Source organism: Drosophila kikkawai, chromosome X (genome assembly GCF_030179895.1).
Source record: "Drosophila kikkawai strain 14028-0561.14 chromosome X, DkikHiC1v2, whole genome shotgun sequence".
In the NCBI taxonomy this organism is placed as follows: domain Eukaryota; kingdom Metazoa; phylum Arthropoda; class Insecta; order Diptera; family Drosophilidae; genus Drosophila; species Drosophila kikkawai.
Window position 1 is genome coordinate 6,877,828 of NC_091733.1, and position 17,914 is coordinate 6,895,741.

At 39.1% G+C, this 17,914-nt stretch overlaps 4 protein-coding genes across 5 annotated transcripts; 2 read left to right on the plus strand and 2 right to left on the minus strand.

Annotated features, from left to right (window-relative positions):
• Positions 1–3,067: 3,067 nt before the first annotated feature.
• LOC108081004 (uncharacterized) lies at positions 3,068–4,159 on the plus strand. The gene has a single exon (XM_017175941.3). The coding sequence runs from the start codon at positions 3,191–3,193 to the stop codon at positions 3,983–3,985; it is 795 nt and encodes a 264-aa protein (XP_017031430.1). The 5' UTR covers positions 3,068–3,190; the 3' UTR covers positions 3,986–4,159.
• A 2,654-nt stretch (positions 4,160–6,813) lies between these two features.
• LOC108080991 (uncharacterized) lies at positions 6,814–9,127 on the minus strand. Of its 2 annotated transcripts, none has more exons than XM_017175920.2 (3): positions 8,951–9,127; positions 7,547–7,696; positions 6,814–7,468 (listed from the first exon to the last, which is right to left on the minus strand). In XM_017175920.2, exons 1-3 carry the CDS (start codon positions 9,006–9,008, stop codon positions 6,996–6,998), a joined length of 681 nt encoding a protein of 226 aa, XP_017031409.1. In that variant the 5' UTR covers positions 9,009–9,127; the 3' UTR covers positions 6,814–6,995. The 2 variants fall into 2 exon arrangements, with proteins under 2 accessions (XP_017031409.1, XP_017031417.1); XM_017175928.3 differs by having other exon boundaries at positions 7,547–7,660; positions 8,951–9,122.
• Positions 9,128–11,228: 2,101 nt separating this feature from the next.
• Positions 11,229–13,012, plus strand: Es2 (ess-2 splicing factor homolog). The gene is made up of 2 exons (XM_017175965.3): positions 11,229–11,709; positions 11,776–13,012. Exons 1-2 carry the CDS (start codon positions 11,349–11,351, stop codon positions 12,906–12,908), a joined length of 1,494 nt encoding a protein of 497 aa, XP_017031454.1. The 5' UTR covers positions 11,229–11,348; the 3' UTR covers positions 12,909–13,012.
• Positions 13,013–13,435: 423 nt separating this feature from the next.
• Sptr (Sepiapterin reductase) lies at positions 13,436–14,432 on the minus strand. Its single transcript, XM_017175979.3, has one exon. It carries the CDS (start codon positions 14,313–14,315, stop codon positions 13,527–13,529), a length of 789 nt encoding a protein of 262 aa, XP_017031468.1. The 5' UTR covers positions 14,316–14,432; the 3' UTR covers positions 13,436–13,526.
• Positions 14,433–17,914: the final 3,482 nt, after the last annotated feature.

Genomic DNA, 17,914 nt, shown 5'->3' on the forward strand with positions numbered 1-17,914 from the left:
AAAATTCTTGAATAAAGACCAAAAATCTTAAAAGAGGATCAACATATTCCTGCGCTACTTTCATAACCAAATGGTCACGATTTTATGACCAAAATTCTATTTTTTTATCAGTGTAGAAACATTTAACCGGACTCGGATAGATCGACTCGCCTGTTGATGTGTTGATGTTGACCAAGAATAGATTTACATATGTACCTTTGAATTTTTCAAACCTCGGGTATATGGTAAATATAGACCGTTCCCGAACCCTAAAACAAATACAAGAATACATTTCAGGAGTCAAACGTAAATTTGTAAGTTTCTCTGGAAGACCACTCTTCACTGTAGTCTCTCCTCAGACTCTCTTCCACTTCGCTTTCATGATGTTCTATTTTGATTCTTTGAAGAATCACAAGAAAGAGATCTTTCCGAGGAGGCGTGGCCTGTGGAGAATCAGGAGAAGGTCGAGGGGTGTTGTTTCTTCTTTTTTTTATGTTTTTTGTTTGTTTACTTTTCACGGAAGGGAATGAGAGTCATGGACGTGACCGGGCGGTGAGGGGTGGCTGACCTGAGTCATGCACCTCATTTGGAAAACGCTTCTAATTTAACTGCGGCCAATGCGGTGCTCAGGCCCGTGCTGCAGAGGATCTGGGATCTGATCCGAGACTCGCGGTGGCAGTGCTACTGCCAGTGGCCATAAATACAAATTGCGCCATAACCTCGACACTAAATAAACCGTAAAGAGAAGAACGGAATCTTAAGGCAGAGGAAAGTGGGGCACTGTAAAAAAAATTGAAAGTGACTAGATTAAATATATAATATTAAGGCTAAATCTGTTCCATGTGTATTAGATATAAATACCTAGCCAATTTTGTATAAGACTTTTGAAAAGTATTTCAATTGTAAATGTTCACATAACTATTACTACTCGAAAATATGTATGTTTTTATGTTACGATTGCATAATAATTTATATATCGTTAATATTAAAAGTATTTCATTTTTTTTGTAATTCTAATTTTAAGAATAAATATGGGCATTTCCATAATGTCGCACGCGACATTCGTACGCATTCAAAGCAAAAAAAAAGTATGGTACATTTAATTTCTATTTTTTTTATAAATGTTAACTTATAGCTCTTGCCTAGGACTATAATTGGTGCAAATGTTGATTTTGAGTGTTTGCCCAAATTTAAGAACATTTAAAAAAACTAAGGGATTCGCACGCGACAAAAACAGAAGTCACTTTTGCGGCGAGCTGTTTAAACACTGATTTCAGCGAAACGGCAGGGATTATTTTAATGAAACAAATTTTAAAATGTGATGCAGTAATGCCAGTTTCATATGCTTTAATTTACAATCAGAAATATAGCGTAGTTTATTTTTATTTAATTTTAATCAGATTCGCACGCGACAGTTTTTATCATCATACTTTGCAGGTAATTTTTACTATTATAAGTAAATTGGAAGAGCATATATCCATTTTATTTCGACTTTTTGCATTCTTCTAGTGATGTTAGTAAACAACAGTCAACAGTTAGTGCCTCGGTTTCGATGTAATTATCAAAAGAAAACAGGCCCATTTTTATGATGTTTTTCATCAAAATAATGAAAAATCGTGTTTGCGCGAATATGCATTCGAATATTTCGAAACTTGTTTTAGAATATGATAAAGCCCTTCAAATTTAATGAATTGGCCTTTTCCTAATGTTACTATGTTGGAAAAAAACACTTTAGAGAAGTTTTAGTGTTTTGGCCGCGGTTGACCTTTCTGTGGAAATGCCCATATGTAAAATCATTTTCATGCATCAAAAAGTACTGGAAGTCGATGCACACGATAACTAAAAATCTGCATGTCTTTTTAAAATTTACTTTTAAAATCTATTAGTATTAGAGTTATAAAAATCTGCTTTTACTCCTGATAATCTTGTGAACAGTTTGGATATACACCGCAAACCAACTTTTCTTTAAAGGGCCATGGGAGCTTCCCTAAAAATCATACCTCAATACATATTTATTTTATAAAATTCATCAAAATATTTCCAAAATTAATGCTGTTTTATGACAAAATTTATAATTACTATAAACTTTAGTATGGAAATTAGTAGATATTTTAGGAAAACTTTCTTTCAAGTGCAGGTGTGTGAGTGAATCCAAGAGAGAGAGAGAGACAAAGACAAAGACAAAGAGATAGAAGAGCGAGTGAAGGGGTGGCGGCGTTGGGGCTCCATTAAAATGGCGTCTGTTTGCTGTTAGATCCACGGGGACCCTGCCCTGCGGCAGAATGCCACACTCCCTTGCCCCCCCCCCTGGCATCACAAAATGGAAATTAAAGAAAAGGGGTCTGCTTTCCATCAGCCACGGGCATTCAATTAACGCTAGGTACCTGGCCGGGGCCGGGGCCCGGGCTTGGGCTTCCACCTGAGCGGATTTGTTTACCTTCCTCCTCAATATAAATCTCCGCATCCAGTTGCTCCCAGGATTTATCCATTATCCATTTATGGAACTGCCATTTCTGCGTCTGTATCTGCCTCCGCTTCTGTTTGCCTCCGTTAGTGCTATTGTTGTTCCTTAATTTTTTTGGCTCTGCCGCCATTGAGTTGAGTTAAGTGGCTGCTTTTTTGTTTTTTTATTTTTTTTGTTTTGCATATTCAGTACCGCCGCCATTGATCGACCCAAGTAAAGTCGATATACATATAGCTTTTAAATTTGATTAATCGTTTTGGTATTACCAATGCCATTCTTATTTTTAATTACTTGTTCAAGTACAAATAGTGGAGAACTAAACTATTACAGTTTAATGAAACCCATTTACATTTCGATAAGTGCGTAGATCTATAATGCGTTATTGATTTGCCCCAGAGAGAACATTGAAAATGACAGCAAACTGATGGAATTTTAAGAAAATGTAAATTCAATATTATTTAAAATTAAAGAACAAATTCATGTACAAATTAATGAACAACATGCAACTTGGCTTAGGCTGCAGGCTGTCTAGGTACATCATTCCCTGAGGATAAGTTTATTTCAAAATGCAGAATCTCAGATTGAGACCTTTCATTCGGGGGGAATGATTCAGATGCCGCCGCAGAGTGCCTTGGCTTTACGATATTATTTCGATGACAGGATTTCGGACAAGTTAGCTCACACTAAAATTTTCCTTGACCAGATCTGACCAATAAGTAAACGGCGCAAAATTGAGCCACTCCGAAAATGCGCAAGATGCTTGTCCACGTGGTGACCCGCGACGGACGAAAGACCCTGTACGAGCTGGATCACTTTGGGACCGTGGGCCAGCTGAAGGCCCGGATCGGGCTGCACATGACCGTGCCCATGGGCTTCAGTCGGCTGACGTACAAGGGTGCCCTGCTGGAGAACCACAGTGTGCTGGAGGAGGTGGGCGTGAAGCGTATGTCCACGCTGCTCCTCTACTGGCAGCCGTTGGTGTTTACGCCCAAGCAGTTGCGCGAGCGAGAGGACGAACTGGATAAGCTGGATGAACTGCAGCGAGCTGGCGAGAGCAAGATGCAGGAGGCCTACCAAGAGCAGGAGGGCGGTGGCCTCGATCCGGGCTCCGCCAGGGGCCACAAGCTCCATCTGTCTCTCGCCAGTCTCACTTGTGGCAAACTGCCAGACATGGAAGTGGAGGACTTGGAGGACGTCACATCCATCTCCTCCAGCGAACTGGACTTCCTGGCCCTCTACAGACGTCCAAAAAATGGAAATAAGTCCGATGACCTCATCGAGACCGAGGAAGAGCCCCTAGACCAGGACCCGACTTTTTTGCCACCAAATGACCTCTTTAGACTTCCCAAGGACTTCAAGATGTCCGCTGAGGCAATTGGGCTTGGGAAGGGGAAGGTTCTTCTGGATAAGAAACCGAGTGCTCTGCCGCCAAAGGGTCCACTAGTGCCGGATCAGGAGACGAAGGAGTCCAGCGATCCGCAGCTCTCCAAGTCAACCAATCGCAAAAAGAAAAATGCCAAGAAGAACCGCAAAAATAAGTAGAAGAATTGTTGTTCTATTCTGCGTTTTCTTTGTTACTGCGTTCTTAGTTTAAATTTTGGGCAATTCCGCACGAACTATTTCGACGATTTGAAATCTAAAGTCGCCATTCACACTGAATAAACCTTCGATTCGTCGAAACGGGCTGACAGCTCTGCGCTTCTACGTTTTATTTAATTAATTTTAATTTCATTTAAGTTTGATGTAAGCTTCCAGAAACCGGAATAAGCCTTTTACAGCAACACCAGGTGTTACTATTATTTTTGCGAGTGAAAAGAGATGCAAACTGTAGTACCAGTCATCAGTAATTCATTAGGAATTCATTAACATCCATGTCGGCGATAACGCTAAACGATAAAAATTACCGATGAAATTAACATTGGCATGTCATAGGCTGTCATCATTGACAAATTCAACAATTGATGATTTATCGGCGCTAGGAAATAACCCCCCAATTAATTAAGTAAAGAATAAACGAATAAGTCCCCAAAAATTTATTTTTTTGATGGAATTTGGGGAGTTCATTACATTTTTGATAAAAAAAATTATTAATATAATAATGGAAATAATTCACCAATTCAAAAACTGTTTAAAACTCCGTATTCAAAAATGTTTGTGAAACGTTTTTAATTTATTATAAATTAAATAAAAACTTGCATTGAAATTTTCAACTGAACTCTGGATCTGAATTATTTCAAACTGCATATTCTTGTAGTTTTAAATTGCATTCTGCACAAGTTTTTAAATTTTGCACGGGAGAAATAAAGTTGTTTAGTCCTAAAAAATTGTACATTTGCGATCATCTGTATTTTGAATCTGTATCTGAATTTTCGTTCCGTTATTGTCATCTTTTTCACTAGAAATATTCTTTGTTGGCTCCATATTAATGAAAATGTCATTGTCTTTTATATAACATCCTAGAAAGTAAGAAGCTGCACTTAACATTCCTTGCTTATTGGTTTTGTTGAACCTTCAATCATTTTGTCTTTTCAATGTTTCAAAATGAGAATTTTTGAAAAGTGAAATGTGAAAGACATTAAAACATCAAATGAAAAGAAAAACCAAAAGGAAATATATATAAAAAAAATATCTTATTTTAAAAACATAATTTTTAAATAGCTAATAAAATATGAATTATAAATATACATATATGCTGAACAAAAGCAAAGTAATAACAACTTCTATTACATTTACCAATAATACCATACATTCACAGCTTTTCATTTTTTTCTATATTAATCAATTGCTATTTTCATAAAATGAAAGGCAAAATTCTGAAATAAAACCCAATTCTCATAGCTCATAAATGAAAATATGTTACAGTTAAAACTTTTTTTTATTCATATTCAAACAGTTAATACTGAAATTCGAACTTGGCTGAGGAACTAGTTTGCGTAGAAACGGACAGACGGACATACTGACGGACAGACGGACATGGCTAGATCGACTCGGCTGTTGATGCTGATCAAGAATATATATACTTTATAGGGTAGGAAATGTCTCTTTACTACGTTACAAACTTTTGATAAAAATTATAATTTAATTTAATTAAGGGATTCAAACATAGCTTTTTACGTATTTTCCATTAAAACAGAAATAAAATAATACCCAAAACATTTTTAGTTGAAGACTCATTTCTTTCTTTTTTGGGAATTATCTTATCTTTGTTGTTGTATTCCATACAAATTTTTGGTAACTTTTTTTTTTTTGTCTTTTTTATGATTAGGGTATTATTTCATATTTAAATTTGGGCAATTATTTCGGTATGGAATAACACCCCAACAATTGGGAATTTTTTTTTATAATTTAATTTATCAACATTATTTGGGCACAAAAAAAACTTTTCCTTTTTCTTACTTATATATAATATAATTTACTGCTAATAATTTTGTTTGTAATGTTTAGTTTTGACTTTTAGTTTTCTTTTTAAGTATAATTATACTGTTCTCCATATCCATTTACTGATGTTAAACAAATATTTACGCGATAATTGGAGTTTGTTTATTATTTTAATATTTCCTTTGGAGATTGCGAGAGAGAGATACCTACATACCGCGTTTCACTGATGAAATATCGAAGAATTGTAACCCTTTTTTATCAGACATTCATCGAACTTTTTTTGAAGAGGGAAAATAAAAGAGCGGCAGAGTCGGCACGTCGATGAAACGTTGTGGTAATTGGCCTAATGCCAGTATACTTGTCATACTCTTGGCCCTTTCCACCGCAATTACTCGTAGTTTTTACAGCCGGACACACTCTTCCCTTGCGTGTTTATACAATAAGCTTCCTACGATATTTTACTCAATACAAACCATTTTAATTTTATTTAAATATAAATATTCGATTATGAGCATACTTTGCTCGCGCGTGTTCCCTCCAAAATTATCCATCTGCAAGCCACTGATCTATTTCCGCACATCCATTTCGATTGGAAATTGCCTCGGAAGAGAGAGCCATGAAAATTAATTGACAAATATTCAAAAGGCGTCGACACATTTATGCACCCTCATTGGCGCAGAGAACTTCCGGTTTTGGATCTGGTCCTGCTTCTGCCTCTTGTTCCCGTTCTCGTTTCGAGTCCGATTCTGGCTGGGCTCGACGGGATTCACAGGGAGCAGAGTGTCAACGGCAGCTCCGAATGCCGTCAAGTGCCGCCCGTTGGCACCTCGTAAAGACCCGAAGGCAAACAAAGCGTTTGATCAATGTAATCACCACTCTCCCTTCATAATGTTTGAATTTTAAAGCCAGCAAGGGGAAAGCTTGAAAAAATAAGAACAAAATACATTCTAATGTCTATATTTTACGTTTTTCAAAAAATATTCCCCAATTAATTAATTTTTCACTCATTCTCTTCCTCATCTTTATTCGTTTTGTTCAAAAGCAAGTAATAAAACTGGGTTACGTAAATGTATAATGCTGCTGGGGAAAATGTGACGTTCAATGCTCTGGCCGCCGACAAAGGAGGAGGAGTAGAGAGCAGGAGGAAGCTGTGGTCGTTCCCAGGAGACGGTCCTTAGACTCGTCCGGCGACAAGGAGGCCGACGATCAGCAGGGAGACAGAGAGTGCCACCTGGACGGCAGAGTCGCGGGCCAGCGGAATGAGGGTGTCATTGGCGGCGAGGAAGTTGCAGCCGCGTCCCTCGCAGGTGAAGCAGTGTCCGTCCTTGACGCACTGCTTGTTGGCTCGCGCCGAGGTGAGGCAGCCGCGCTGGAAGGATCCGTCCACGGTGCGATTGCTGTTGCGGATGTAGCACTGATCGCCGAACTTGTAAATCGGGCAGATCGAGGCCAGTTTGTACGTCTCGTTGGCGCACACCGACCAGGTCGAATTGCCCGAGCATTGCAGGCACTGGGCGCGGCTCAGCGGGAAGAGGTTCCGGTTGCAGCCCTCGCTAAAAGTGCACGTCTGACACACCAGCTCATTGTTGCACGTCGATCGGGTGGCATTGTCCAGATCGGCGGCACATCCGCGGATCGTGTAGCCATCTGAAGTTAAGTTTAAGTTTAACTTATAGCTCTAAATGCACTTAAAGTTAAATAGATTAATATTTGGCTGTCACTTACCCACGACGCGGGAGTAGCAGTTGGAGGATCCGTCGGAGCAGTTGCGATTGAGCAGGCTCAGCGGATCGGTGGCGCAGCGTTCGTTGGTCTTCGAGTTGCACTGAATGCAGCCATCTGCGAATGAAGCGAGGGGAACGGACCGGGGCGAGCCTGATTAGATTACAGTAATGGTTGTACTCAGCTTTTCCACAAAAACAGAAATGGTAACAACTACTCTCTCATCCGGTGTTCAAGGTCCACATTCTCATGGTGCCTTCCGTGCGTATTTAACCCCTATAGAGGGTTCTTAAGATTGACTAGCTCTGGGTTGACTTGGAAATTGTCAATGGCATTTAGAAGAAAGCTAAAATGTGAACAAAGTGTTCTTCTTGGAGTTCTTAGCACAATTAAGCTTAGGTATTTCACTGGATTTTTAGCCGAAAGTAAGTTAAAACCTTGCATTTTGATTACTGAAAGTTAGAACAAGGCTTTCTATATCAGTTTGATTTATAAAAGGTTCTCAACTGTTCCACCAGCTGTTAATGTCACGCACTGTACTGCGCCCCTCTGGTTATCTATTTTAACTTTTTCTCATATTACCGCAATTGATTCTTATCGACAATGTACATGGGCCCAAAGTGAGTTAACGGTATACATAGTGTGTATACCGCACACACAAGATAAGTTAAGAAAATTTACAGTTCAAGAATTAGGAAAGCAGGGTGAAGTATGTATGTTGGCACAGTACTTAAATGTTCAAATTAGGCATAAACTAAAGCCATCTTGGTAACATTAAAACTTGAAATCGGTCCGCTTAAATGCATTTAAAAAATATTAACGCGGGAACTTTATTTATAATATGGCTGACTTTATTCTATATATTCTTTTAGGCTATTCCCAGATAATATTCAAGTTCCATTGTAAATTGTTGAGGTTTTCTGGTGAATAAACAAAAATCTAAGAAACAGCTAATTAATATACATATCCAAACCTGCTGTTTAAATAAAATAAAAAAATATATATAAGCGACTGTATACACACACATTCACCATAGATATACACATAAAAAAAAGAATGCTGATTCGAGGTCAATCGGTATTGAATTTTTTGTAAGGGAAGAGCAAACTTTTTCCATCTGGATCTTGATCCTTTGATAATTTTATATTATTTAAAAATTTTTCATTTTTTCCGGTACAAATACACTGAACAAAAATTAAGTTTAGTCCAAGTCGAAACAATTGAAGGCCGCTATATACATATATGTATGTATGTATGTATAGGCTATCGATAAGATATGCCGCTTTTCGAATTTATTTTAGTGTCCATGAGACCACCGCACCTTCTTACATAATGCACTACACCGTCAGAAATAATGTATAAAAAAAAACACTTGGTATAGAAAAAGGCCAAAGGCCAAAGATTTACCGCAACTGATGTAGGTCAGAAATGACACGGCCGCAATCACCAACAGGTAGTACTTCATGTCTGAAAATCTATTTCACTCTCGGAGGCTAGCTAAATGGTTAATTTGTGAAATTTACGGCGATCGGCTTACGATGAGGGCTGGCTCTTGACTGACTGAAAATCCAGCGGACTGTGTGCTCCAGCTCCAGCCAGGTGGGGCGAGATTCGGATTGGGAGCTTGCTGCGAGCTTGCTGATAGGGTCCGCGACAGGTAATGCAGCTGATAAGATACAGCGTGCTGAAACCTACGACCAGTGATTCAGTGGTAAGTCGTAACTATATTTTATGTATAGAATACGTATGTATATTTAGTGTTTTTTTTTTGTTTAGCCATTTGAGTTACTTGTATGAACTATTTTCGGTTCTTTTAAGTAGGTGAATCAATAAAAAATGACGAATTGTTTTATATCTCGAGATTGAGCCTATAACGTATGAGTATGACTATGACTGCACTTAAATATGTAGTATATAAGTTGTATTTTTATAATTTATATATAAAAAATCCCTTTGATTATTATTATAATGATTTCTACACGTTGCGAAATTAACCTATTAATAAATAGTTCAATAATTTTTATAAGATAAGATTTCAAAATATAATATTATTATTAGTGACTCAGACCTTCGAGACCTTATTTAATGAATTTAGAATGATTTAGATTTTAAAAATATTTAAAATAATCTTTAATAGAACAAGAAAATTTAAAAAGTTGGAGAAAGATTGAAACAAGAAAATTAACTATATTTTATACATTATAACTTGTGTAATTATATTTAGTTTTATGTAAGTACAATTAGCGATTACGATGTACATATACGCTTTCTGATTTGCAAAGCGATCTGAATTTTCAGAAGATGTTTCTCCAATATAAATTACTTTCTCCGTTACGTAAGTTAAGTTTTAATAAGAATCCCAAATCTTTTACGGAAATAAATGTAGCTTCCTTTACTCAAGGTGAATTTAGCTTTCAAATGGTGAAAAAATTATTAAGTATGGCTTTAGGTTGTGAAATTCAAAAGAGTGTATTTATAGTTCATGTTTATTTTTCAGCAGTTTAAAGCCTAATACTCTGATGAGAAAAATTTAGACAGCGGATTTTTCTCGTCAGAGTACTAGGCTTAAACTTTTAAAATAATTTACGCGCCAGGCGAATACGTTCCACAGATACATGTAATCCTTGCCAGATCGCTGGAAATTCGGATTAACGGTCATACTGCTCCGCATTTTGAAAAACTCCGTATTAATACCAAAACATCGATATATTGCTTCATCGCTTCAGTGATGCCGAGTTATGAACACCCGCAAAAGCTAGATTCTGAGCCGAAATAAATTAAAGTAAACAAGCTATAACCGAAATATATACATTATAATTTTCGTAATTAATTTAAGCGTAAAATTTCGCCAGATACTCTCCGAAAACACAATTTGGCAATTGAAAAACGATAGACCTAGCTGGGGAAATAGGTAAATTGGCAACGCATAATAGCTTACTCAAATCATCGCAATTTTATAAAAACAAAGTTGATCTCCAGGTAATGCTAGCTCGACTGGAAAACTCCATGTTGAACAGTGTTGCCAACTCTTCACTAGAGTAGTTAAACAATATTTCTGAATGTTTCGAACTTGACAATATAGAAAAATAACGATATAAATTCAAAAAACAGTATCTCGGGGATCCGTAAAGATGGTACGAAAAACCGTAATATAACCTGACGTATAAGAAATTTTCTGAAAAGTATATTCCTATTCTTGGTTTTGAGATTTTTTTCTATTTTTTTCTGCAAGTGTTATATTTGAAAACTTGGCAAAAGGGTCAATTATGTATATCCTCTTCTGGAACTGCTCTAACGCAAATAAAGCTATTGCTAAAAATCTTTTGTTTTTACAGCATCCACGTATTTGGATACTTCGAAAACTTGTGGTATCTGTTGGATTTGACTATTTTATTAGATGGAAGTTTCTGTATTGAAAAAGAGTAAGAATCCTGACCTTTAAATGGAAAAATTCTATAAAGTATTTAGGAAAGCACGGAGCTGCCAATTATTTTTCAAAAGCCAAAATAACGTTAATTTTTCCTTGTGGAAAAAGCTATTATTCACGTTAGCCGCTAGTTTACAATTTATCTCGCATTATGCTTTAGAAAACCGCCAGATCTAGCGGGCAATAAGCTAAATTGACAACGCTGATGACGATGTCCGTTTATGTCAGAATACATCGAAAAACATCGCTAAAAAAATATCGATGTTCGATGCATCGATGTTTTCGGCATCACTATCTCCTGGAAACAAAATAATATCTAAAAACATTTAATTCATGTTTCTTTACTTCTACCACTATCTCCTGGCAAAAAACTGAGCCATGAATATGACGCCGCGTACGCCTGCGACACCCGGAACACCGGCGACGCCCGGCAGCCTGGCGGTGGAGATAGCTCGCGTCCAAAACACAGCGCTGGCGGAGTTCAAGAAGCCCACGGGTACGGTGCGAGCGAAGAACAAGCCCCAGATTCTCACAGAGGAGAAGTACATCGAGGAAATGTCGAAGATCATCCAGCGCGATTTCTTCCCGGATCTAGAGAAACTTCGTGCGCAAAACGAATACCTGGACGCGGAGTCACGCAGAGATTTCGTTCAGATGGCTGAGATCCGGGAGCGCTACAGTCTTGGCAGGATTCCAGGAACGGGGAGGAGCAGCAGACGCCAGAATCAGCGCAATAATGGTGAGTACTTAGTGGCGACATCATTGTGGATAATTCTATTTAACTAACAAGCATACTTTCCTTCAGCCATGTCTCCAGCTACGTTTGAGACGCCAGTGAGCCAGGCCAACGGCAACACCACACCATTGCCACCCTCGCGACGAGCAGACACTCCTGGCTCCACGGCCGGTTCCGAAAAAAGCGACGCCGAAGGCGGGGCGGACAGCACCTCGAAGCTCTCACTCGACGCCTTCCTGCAGAACTACACGAGCGAGGATAACCACAGTTTCCAGGAGATAATCGAAACCGCGGAGGCAAAGCTGCGCCAGAAGTACGCAGTGCTGTACAGCCACGAAAAACTGTCCGCGGAGCAGCTGCAACGGGCCCTGATGTTGCCCAGCATAGAGAAACAGTTTGAGGAGCCCGATCCCCTCAGGAAAATCGAGACCTGGAAGTACACCAACATGAACTCCATCATGTATGTGCCCGAAGGTGTAGAGTTCACCGAAGAGGAGCGTGTCCAGGCGGCGGAGCGGAAGCAAAGCATTCATCACGGGGCCACAAGGCTTCCGCACGAGGCTCAGCACAGGGAGAAGGTGGATGAGGCACCAGCTGCTGGAACTAATGAGAGCATAGCCACGCCGCGGATACGAGGGTTTGATCTCCTGCGCTCGCCATCGCCGCGACCCGGCGAGGCTTTCTCACCCATCATGACCTGGGGCGAGATCGATGGTACTCCCTTCCGCTTGGATGGCGGCGACACGCCGCTACGCCCCACCCAGGGACCTTCCTTTCGGATCAATGAGAACTCCCGGCGCGAGAACATTGCCATTGCCTTGGCCGAAAAAGTCAGCGAAAAGATGCGCAACCAGAAGCAAGTGGCTCTGGACACCGCGCGTCGGAATATGGGCTCTCCGCTCATACGCTCCAATATGGAGCGCCTGGCGAGCATGTCGCCGGCAGCCCAGCGCTTGGCCACCGGGAAATTGGGTATTCGCGGAACGCCCGTCATATCACACACACCATCGCCCCTAAGTGTCCGGAGGCGAAAGGTTACACCTGGCGTTGTAAAGGGCACAACTCCCCTGGGTCCGCCCAAGCAGGTCTCTGAAAAGATTCGCACTCCAGCCAGGAGCACGCCCATCGATACGGGCTCCACCCTCACAGACGATCTGCTCAAGATACCCACCAAGCGACGCAGTGCCGCAGATTTCTTCTAGCAAATTCGAATCCTTGGATTCTATGCGACAAAAACCCTAAATAAATTTCACAAAAGTAAAATTCAGTATTTCCTGAAGCATAATTAAAAATTTTTTATTAAAAATTTTTTATTTGCATTATTTTGCTTTTGCATATGAAAGGAAGGCAAAGGAAATGTTCAGTGCCTGTTTATTTTTGTGATACCTTGGCTAAATTAATGGATTTTTGAGATTTGGTCGTAAAACCTATTTTGAAACTCTGCACACTCTTGGTTTCAATAGAAACTGATAAGAAGAGTATTATCGCTGGCTTAGAAGATCTGTTATCGGCTAGAAACATGTGTGCATATTCATAGTATGTGCGTTGTACTCTTCATTCACAGTTTTCCCTAATTTACGTGTTAAAGCCGCCAGTAATGGTTTCTTATTTCCAAAAAGTTAAATGTGTTTTATGTGTTGTACAATTGAAGATTTTTATAATTTTTATCAGTAAAGGGCCCGAAACTCCTTAAATATATGTACAAGTTTAATTCAAAGTTTTTTTTTTAATTTAATTTCTTAAATTAGATTTAGCTGCATTGCATTTATTATATGTATAATTAAACAAAACTTCCATTACCAAAATATCATTTTTAGGGTCTAATATGTTTCGTCCCTGTAGTCGACGTGATCCCCGGACTTGAACTTCTGGGCTTCCAGAACCTGGATGAAACGTGCCGTAGTTTGAGCTGGTGTCAGCATGGTTTTGCCCTCCCGTTGCTCTCGGAACATGGCCACTATGGCAGGATCGTGGGCCTCGCGCTGAACCTGGACGGTCATCTGGGTGTCGATGACACCTGGGGCATAGTTGAGCACCAAGGTTTCCGGTGCTGCTTCCTCCGTGGCCAGCACGCGGAAGTACATCTCGCGGGCGGCCTTCACGGTGCAATAGTGGGCCATTGAGGATATGGGCGCAATGGCTGCCAGAGTGCTGAGGTTAACCACCAATTTGGGGATCCCCTGGAACAGCCGCATGAACTCGCAGTTGAGGGCAATGGCGGAGAAGACATTGATGTGGTAATACTGCTGCAGGAAGAGTGTGTCCCCGATCTCCTTGGCCCGCTTAGAGGTGTCCCCCACTGTTCCGGCATTATGGATCACAATGGCGCGCTCAAAATCCCCATTTCCGCCACGGGCGGTCTCCAGGATCTTGGTGAAATCCTCTGTTCTGGCTGTACTCAACTCCAACGAGTATGTGTGCACAGCGAGATTGGGTTCCGAGTTCAAGATCTGCGTCTTCGCCTCTTCCAGCAAGGCCTGGTTTCGTCCCAAAAGAGCGACCACGGACCCCTTGGCCTTGATTTGTCCCGATAGTTGGTGGGCAAACTCCCGGCCAATGCCACGAGAGGCTCCGGTCACCAGGAGGAAAGTGCGTTGCTTCAGATTCATAATTTGACCAGCTATTTTACTGAATTACTTTCTATTTCCCACACACACGCTCCAGCGGCAACAGTTGGCTGCCTTCTTTACTGGGGTTTTTTAACTCGCTTTTACCTGATGCCGACAGCTTTTTCTCAGCTGGCCAAAGCTCACTTTACTTAGCCAGGAGCGTATTCGGAAACAAATTCGTAGGGGTTTGAATGTGGGAAGAATACATATATAAATACGTGATCAGTCATGTCCCAAAAATATACGTTATCTAGGGGTATTTGTAAATACAAAAAAAAATCATATAAGGTTCGGTTTTGGTTCAGAATTGGCCATACGATACATCCAGGAATTTGTATCCCTATGACTACGCCCGTGCCATTTCCTCTCTCTCTCTCTCTCTCTCTCTCCATCACAGACTCTCTCGCGCCGTCTTTAGTCCCCCCTTAAATCTCCTCTCTCCACAAGCGCCCTGCTTTCTCGCGCTTAAAGCTCCGCCCCAATGGGGAAAGGTTATCGCCGGCTCTTGCTTAATGGTTTCAGTTAATTAATTGTCTATGTTTTATTAATCGCATCGTTAATGTCCGCGGCTGAAATGCCGGCAGAATATCGCAGAAATTACTGTCTTTATCGTAATACCTTTAGCTAAATAATGGAATGCATGAAATCAGCGGGCGATAAAGTCAATGTCAAGGTCGGACCGGCCAGCGACTGCCAAGCGAAGAAGAGTTGAGCTCGACTCGAGGTTCGCGCAATCTGCTCAGTAAAGCTCGGCAACTTTGTAGCAGTAATATATACATACAAACATATATGATATTTAATATTTAATAAGAAAATAAGCTGACTTTGGTACACCAAAGTTTGTATACCCTAGCAGTTTGGAAGTGGATCATTAAACTCAATGCAGTTCGGCCACAGGAAAAACTCATATTAAAAGAGATCCAAACGCTATTTATATTTTAAAATACCGTATTTTTTACTGATATTTCCAGAATTTTGTATAAATTCAATTGTTTGATTTCTCCTGACCAGCTAGATAAGTTAATTTCGATGAAAACGTTATTTTAAAATGGTATAAAATAACTACATATATCCCAGTATTTAGGGTACATGTTTAAAAATAAAAAAAAAACTTAACTAGTATACGTTTTTACTTCATTTATATTTACACTGTATATTTAAAATCCAAGTTCCTAAACCAATAAAAACTATCATACCTCAAAGTAAACGAAACTATCTTAAAAATGGGCAAAATAAAAATAATTTGTTTTAAATTCCTGATTGTTCCTATGGCTGATTGATGATCTATAGCGTGCCGACTAATATACTAATAAAAACAGAAAAAAGACCATCTGCAAAATTTCATTCAGCTACAAAATTGAGAGACTAGTTTGCATAAAAACTAAGATAGTTAGTCTCGGTTGCTGATAAAGTACATAGTACATATGATATATGTAAATGATTTCTTCACTGCATTGCAAAACTTATGACTTATAGTATAATACCATACAAAGGTATATAAATAATGCAAATAATATGTACCTCGAATGTCCAAGAATAAATAATAATACGAAATAAGAACTCATTTAAATAAATTTTGCTTATGTTTTTGTTGAGGAATTACTTAACATATTATAAAATTATCTAAAGTTCACTTAATCGGTTTTCAAACCCAATAACAACCACACACCACAAGAAGAATCCTAAAAGCCCCTTTCAACTAATAACAGAGAATGTTTAAGATTAAACAGCGAGGAAAAAATATAAACAAATTATTGCTTTTCAATGATTATGAAAGATCAACAGCACAACATTGTTGGCAAGTTCAAAATTCTAGAATCTATGTCAATTGCTGTCTCGGTTCCCCTCATCGAAAGCTCTGAATACCGTAAATAGAATTTTAATTACTAAATAACTATGAATATTCCCCTGATTATGGAAGCTCGAAAACTTTAAATTCTTACCTCGAATTCAATGTTTCCGAGCTTCCATAGTCAGGGGGATATACAGTTATTTAGTAATTAAATTCTATTTGTTTTACGATCTACCTACCGGTGTAATCTAATTTGACGTTGTAATTTGACGATGATCAATGAAAGTGTGATACTACATACTTCCCAAAATTGAATATCATATTTATAATTGGATGAGGGAGGTTGTGTTGCAGTTGTATTTCCTTGAGGAGGGGTGTTTTATGATTTTAAGGGGTCGGGAAAACTGTATGTGAGTCCTAGGATTTTTCTTTGATCAGCGTTTGGGACGTTGATGGAGCCTGTTATGATGTTAGCCCTGCAACTTATTTTCCGGCATATGTGGAATAGTTGACATTTATCAAGGGAGAGTGAAGAACCTGAGTAAGAGCACCATTCTCCGATTTGATGGAAAAGAGATGTGAGATTAACTGGAGTTGTTCTTTCGATTATTTATTAGATTCCGCAGAGCCGTTTGATGTTTGGCCACATTTTTGCAGGATCGGAGATTGGCTGGATTTCGGAAGTGAAGTTTAAAGCCTTTTTTAGCATTCCCAATTGACCTTTTGAATGTTGCATTACCTTTTTATATTTAATCATGTTTTCTGTATTGATATTGTTTTTAAGGGTCCTCCATTCAGGTTTTGGTTCCACCAGGGAACAGTACGAGGGATAGAGAAGGTTGTATTTTGTGGTACGGATGGGTGGGCACTTTGGATCAGCGACTTTTTAATAATAGCTGCTTCTTTGTTTGTGTTGTTACTGGGTTGTCTGAGTTTGTTTGGTGATAAGTTCTCTAAAGAGGTCCCAATTTGCATTTTTGAATTTGACGATTTGGATATGAATGTTTTAACGTGGCAATTCAAAATGTGCTCCAGCATAGCTTGATCATAGATCACAAATGCATAAGTACATACATACGAGATACAACCTTTGTTTAAAAAAAAAAAAAAAAAAAAAATCACATAGTCCATGGACTTCAAATGTCAAATGAAAAATAACATTTCAGACACGGCTGTGAACAAAATTCAGTGTGCTTTAGATCTCGGTCGAGTGAACGTGAAACTGAAAATATTTTGAATCGCTCCAAATTTTTAGTAGTATTTGTTTTACCCATTTTTTTGTGAAAAATTTTTGTCTTTTTATTTAGCAGTATTTGCACAAAATTTTCAAAAATATGTCCTGGGCTAAGCGCGGTAAGTTAAAAGTTTCAAATTACATTAAGAGATACTTTATTTGGTCATCCTCTTTAAAGAAAAAGGGTGACTGACCCTGCTCTTATAGACATCCATCCGTCCTCAATGGTTATTCCGTCATATGCTCAGTTGCTGCGGGAGAAGTCATCGAAGCGTGGAGCTATCAAGGCAAGCTTTGATGAGGTGAACCAGGAGGACCCTCACCCATTGCGTTCCCAGTCCAGGGTATAAATACTTTGCCTTCTCGGCGAAGTTATCCTCAATTCTTGTTGCTTATATTTATGGCTTTGTAGGTTTCACAAAGCGGAGTAACTTCTGGTGGAAAGACAGGTGGTAAAAACAATAGGTGAGTGCATATTAATTATTAATTAATTTTCAACTAAAAAACCAAAATGTATATTTTGTAGAGTGTTTATGAAACGTGGCGATTAATTTTTTTTGGTACCTTAAATGG

Excerpts from the sequence above, each read along its gene's own strand:
- LOC108081004 (XM_017175941.3), top strand. The coding sequence starts at position 3,191 with ATGCGCAAGATGCTTGTCCACGTGGTGACCCGCGACGGACGAAAGACC.
- Es2 (XM_017175965.3), top strand. The coding sequence starts at position 11,349 with ATGAATATGACGCCGCGTACGCCTGCGACACCCGGAACACCGGCGACG. Across the intron at positions 11,710-11,775 it reads CCAGAATCAGCGCAATAATG|CCATGTCTCCAGCTACGTTT; the intron begins GTGAGTACTTAG and ends ACTTTCCTTCAG.
- Sptr (XM_017175979.3), bottom strand. The coding sequence starts at position 14,315 with ATGAATCTGAAGCAACGCACTTTCCTCCTGGTGACCGGAGCCTCTCGT.
- LOC108080991 (XM_017175920.2), bottom strand. The coding sequence starts at position 9,008 with ATGAAGTACTACCTGTTGGTGATTGCGGCCGTGTCATTTCTGACCTAC. Across the intron at positions 7,697-8,950 it reads TCTGACCTACATCAGTTGCG|GCTCGCCCCGGTCCGTTCCC; the intron begins GTAAATCTTTGG and ends TAATCTAATCAG. Across the intron at positions 7,469-7,546 it reads CTGCTACTCCCGCGTCGTGG|ATGGCTACACGATCCGCGGA; the intron begins GTAAGTGACAGC and ends ACTTAACTTCAG.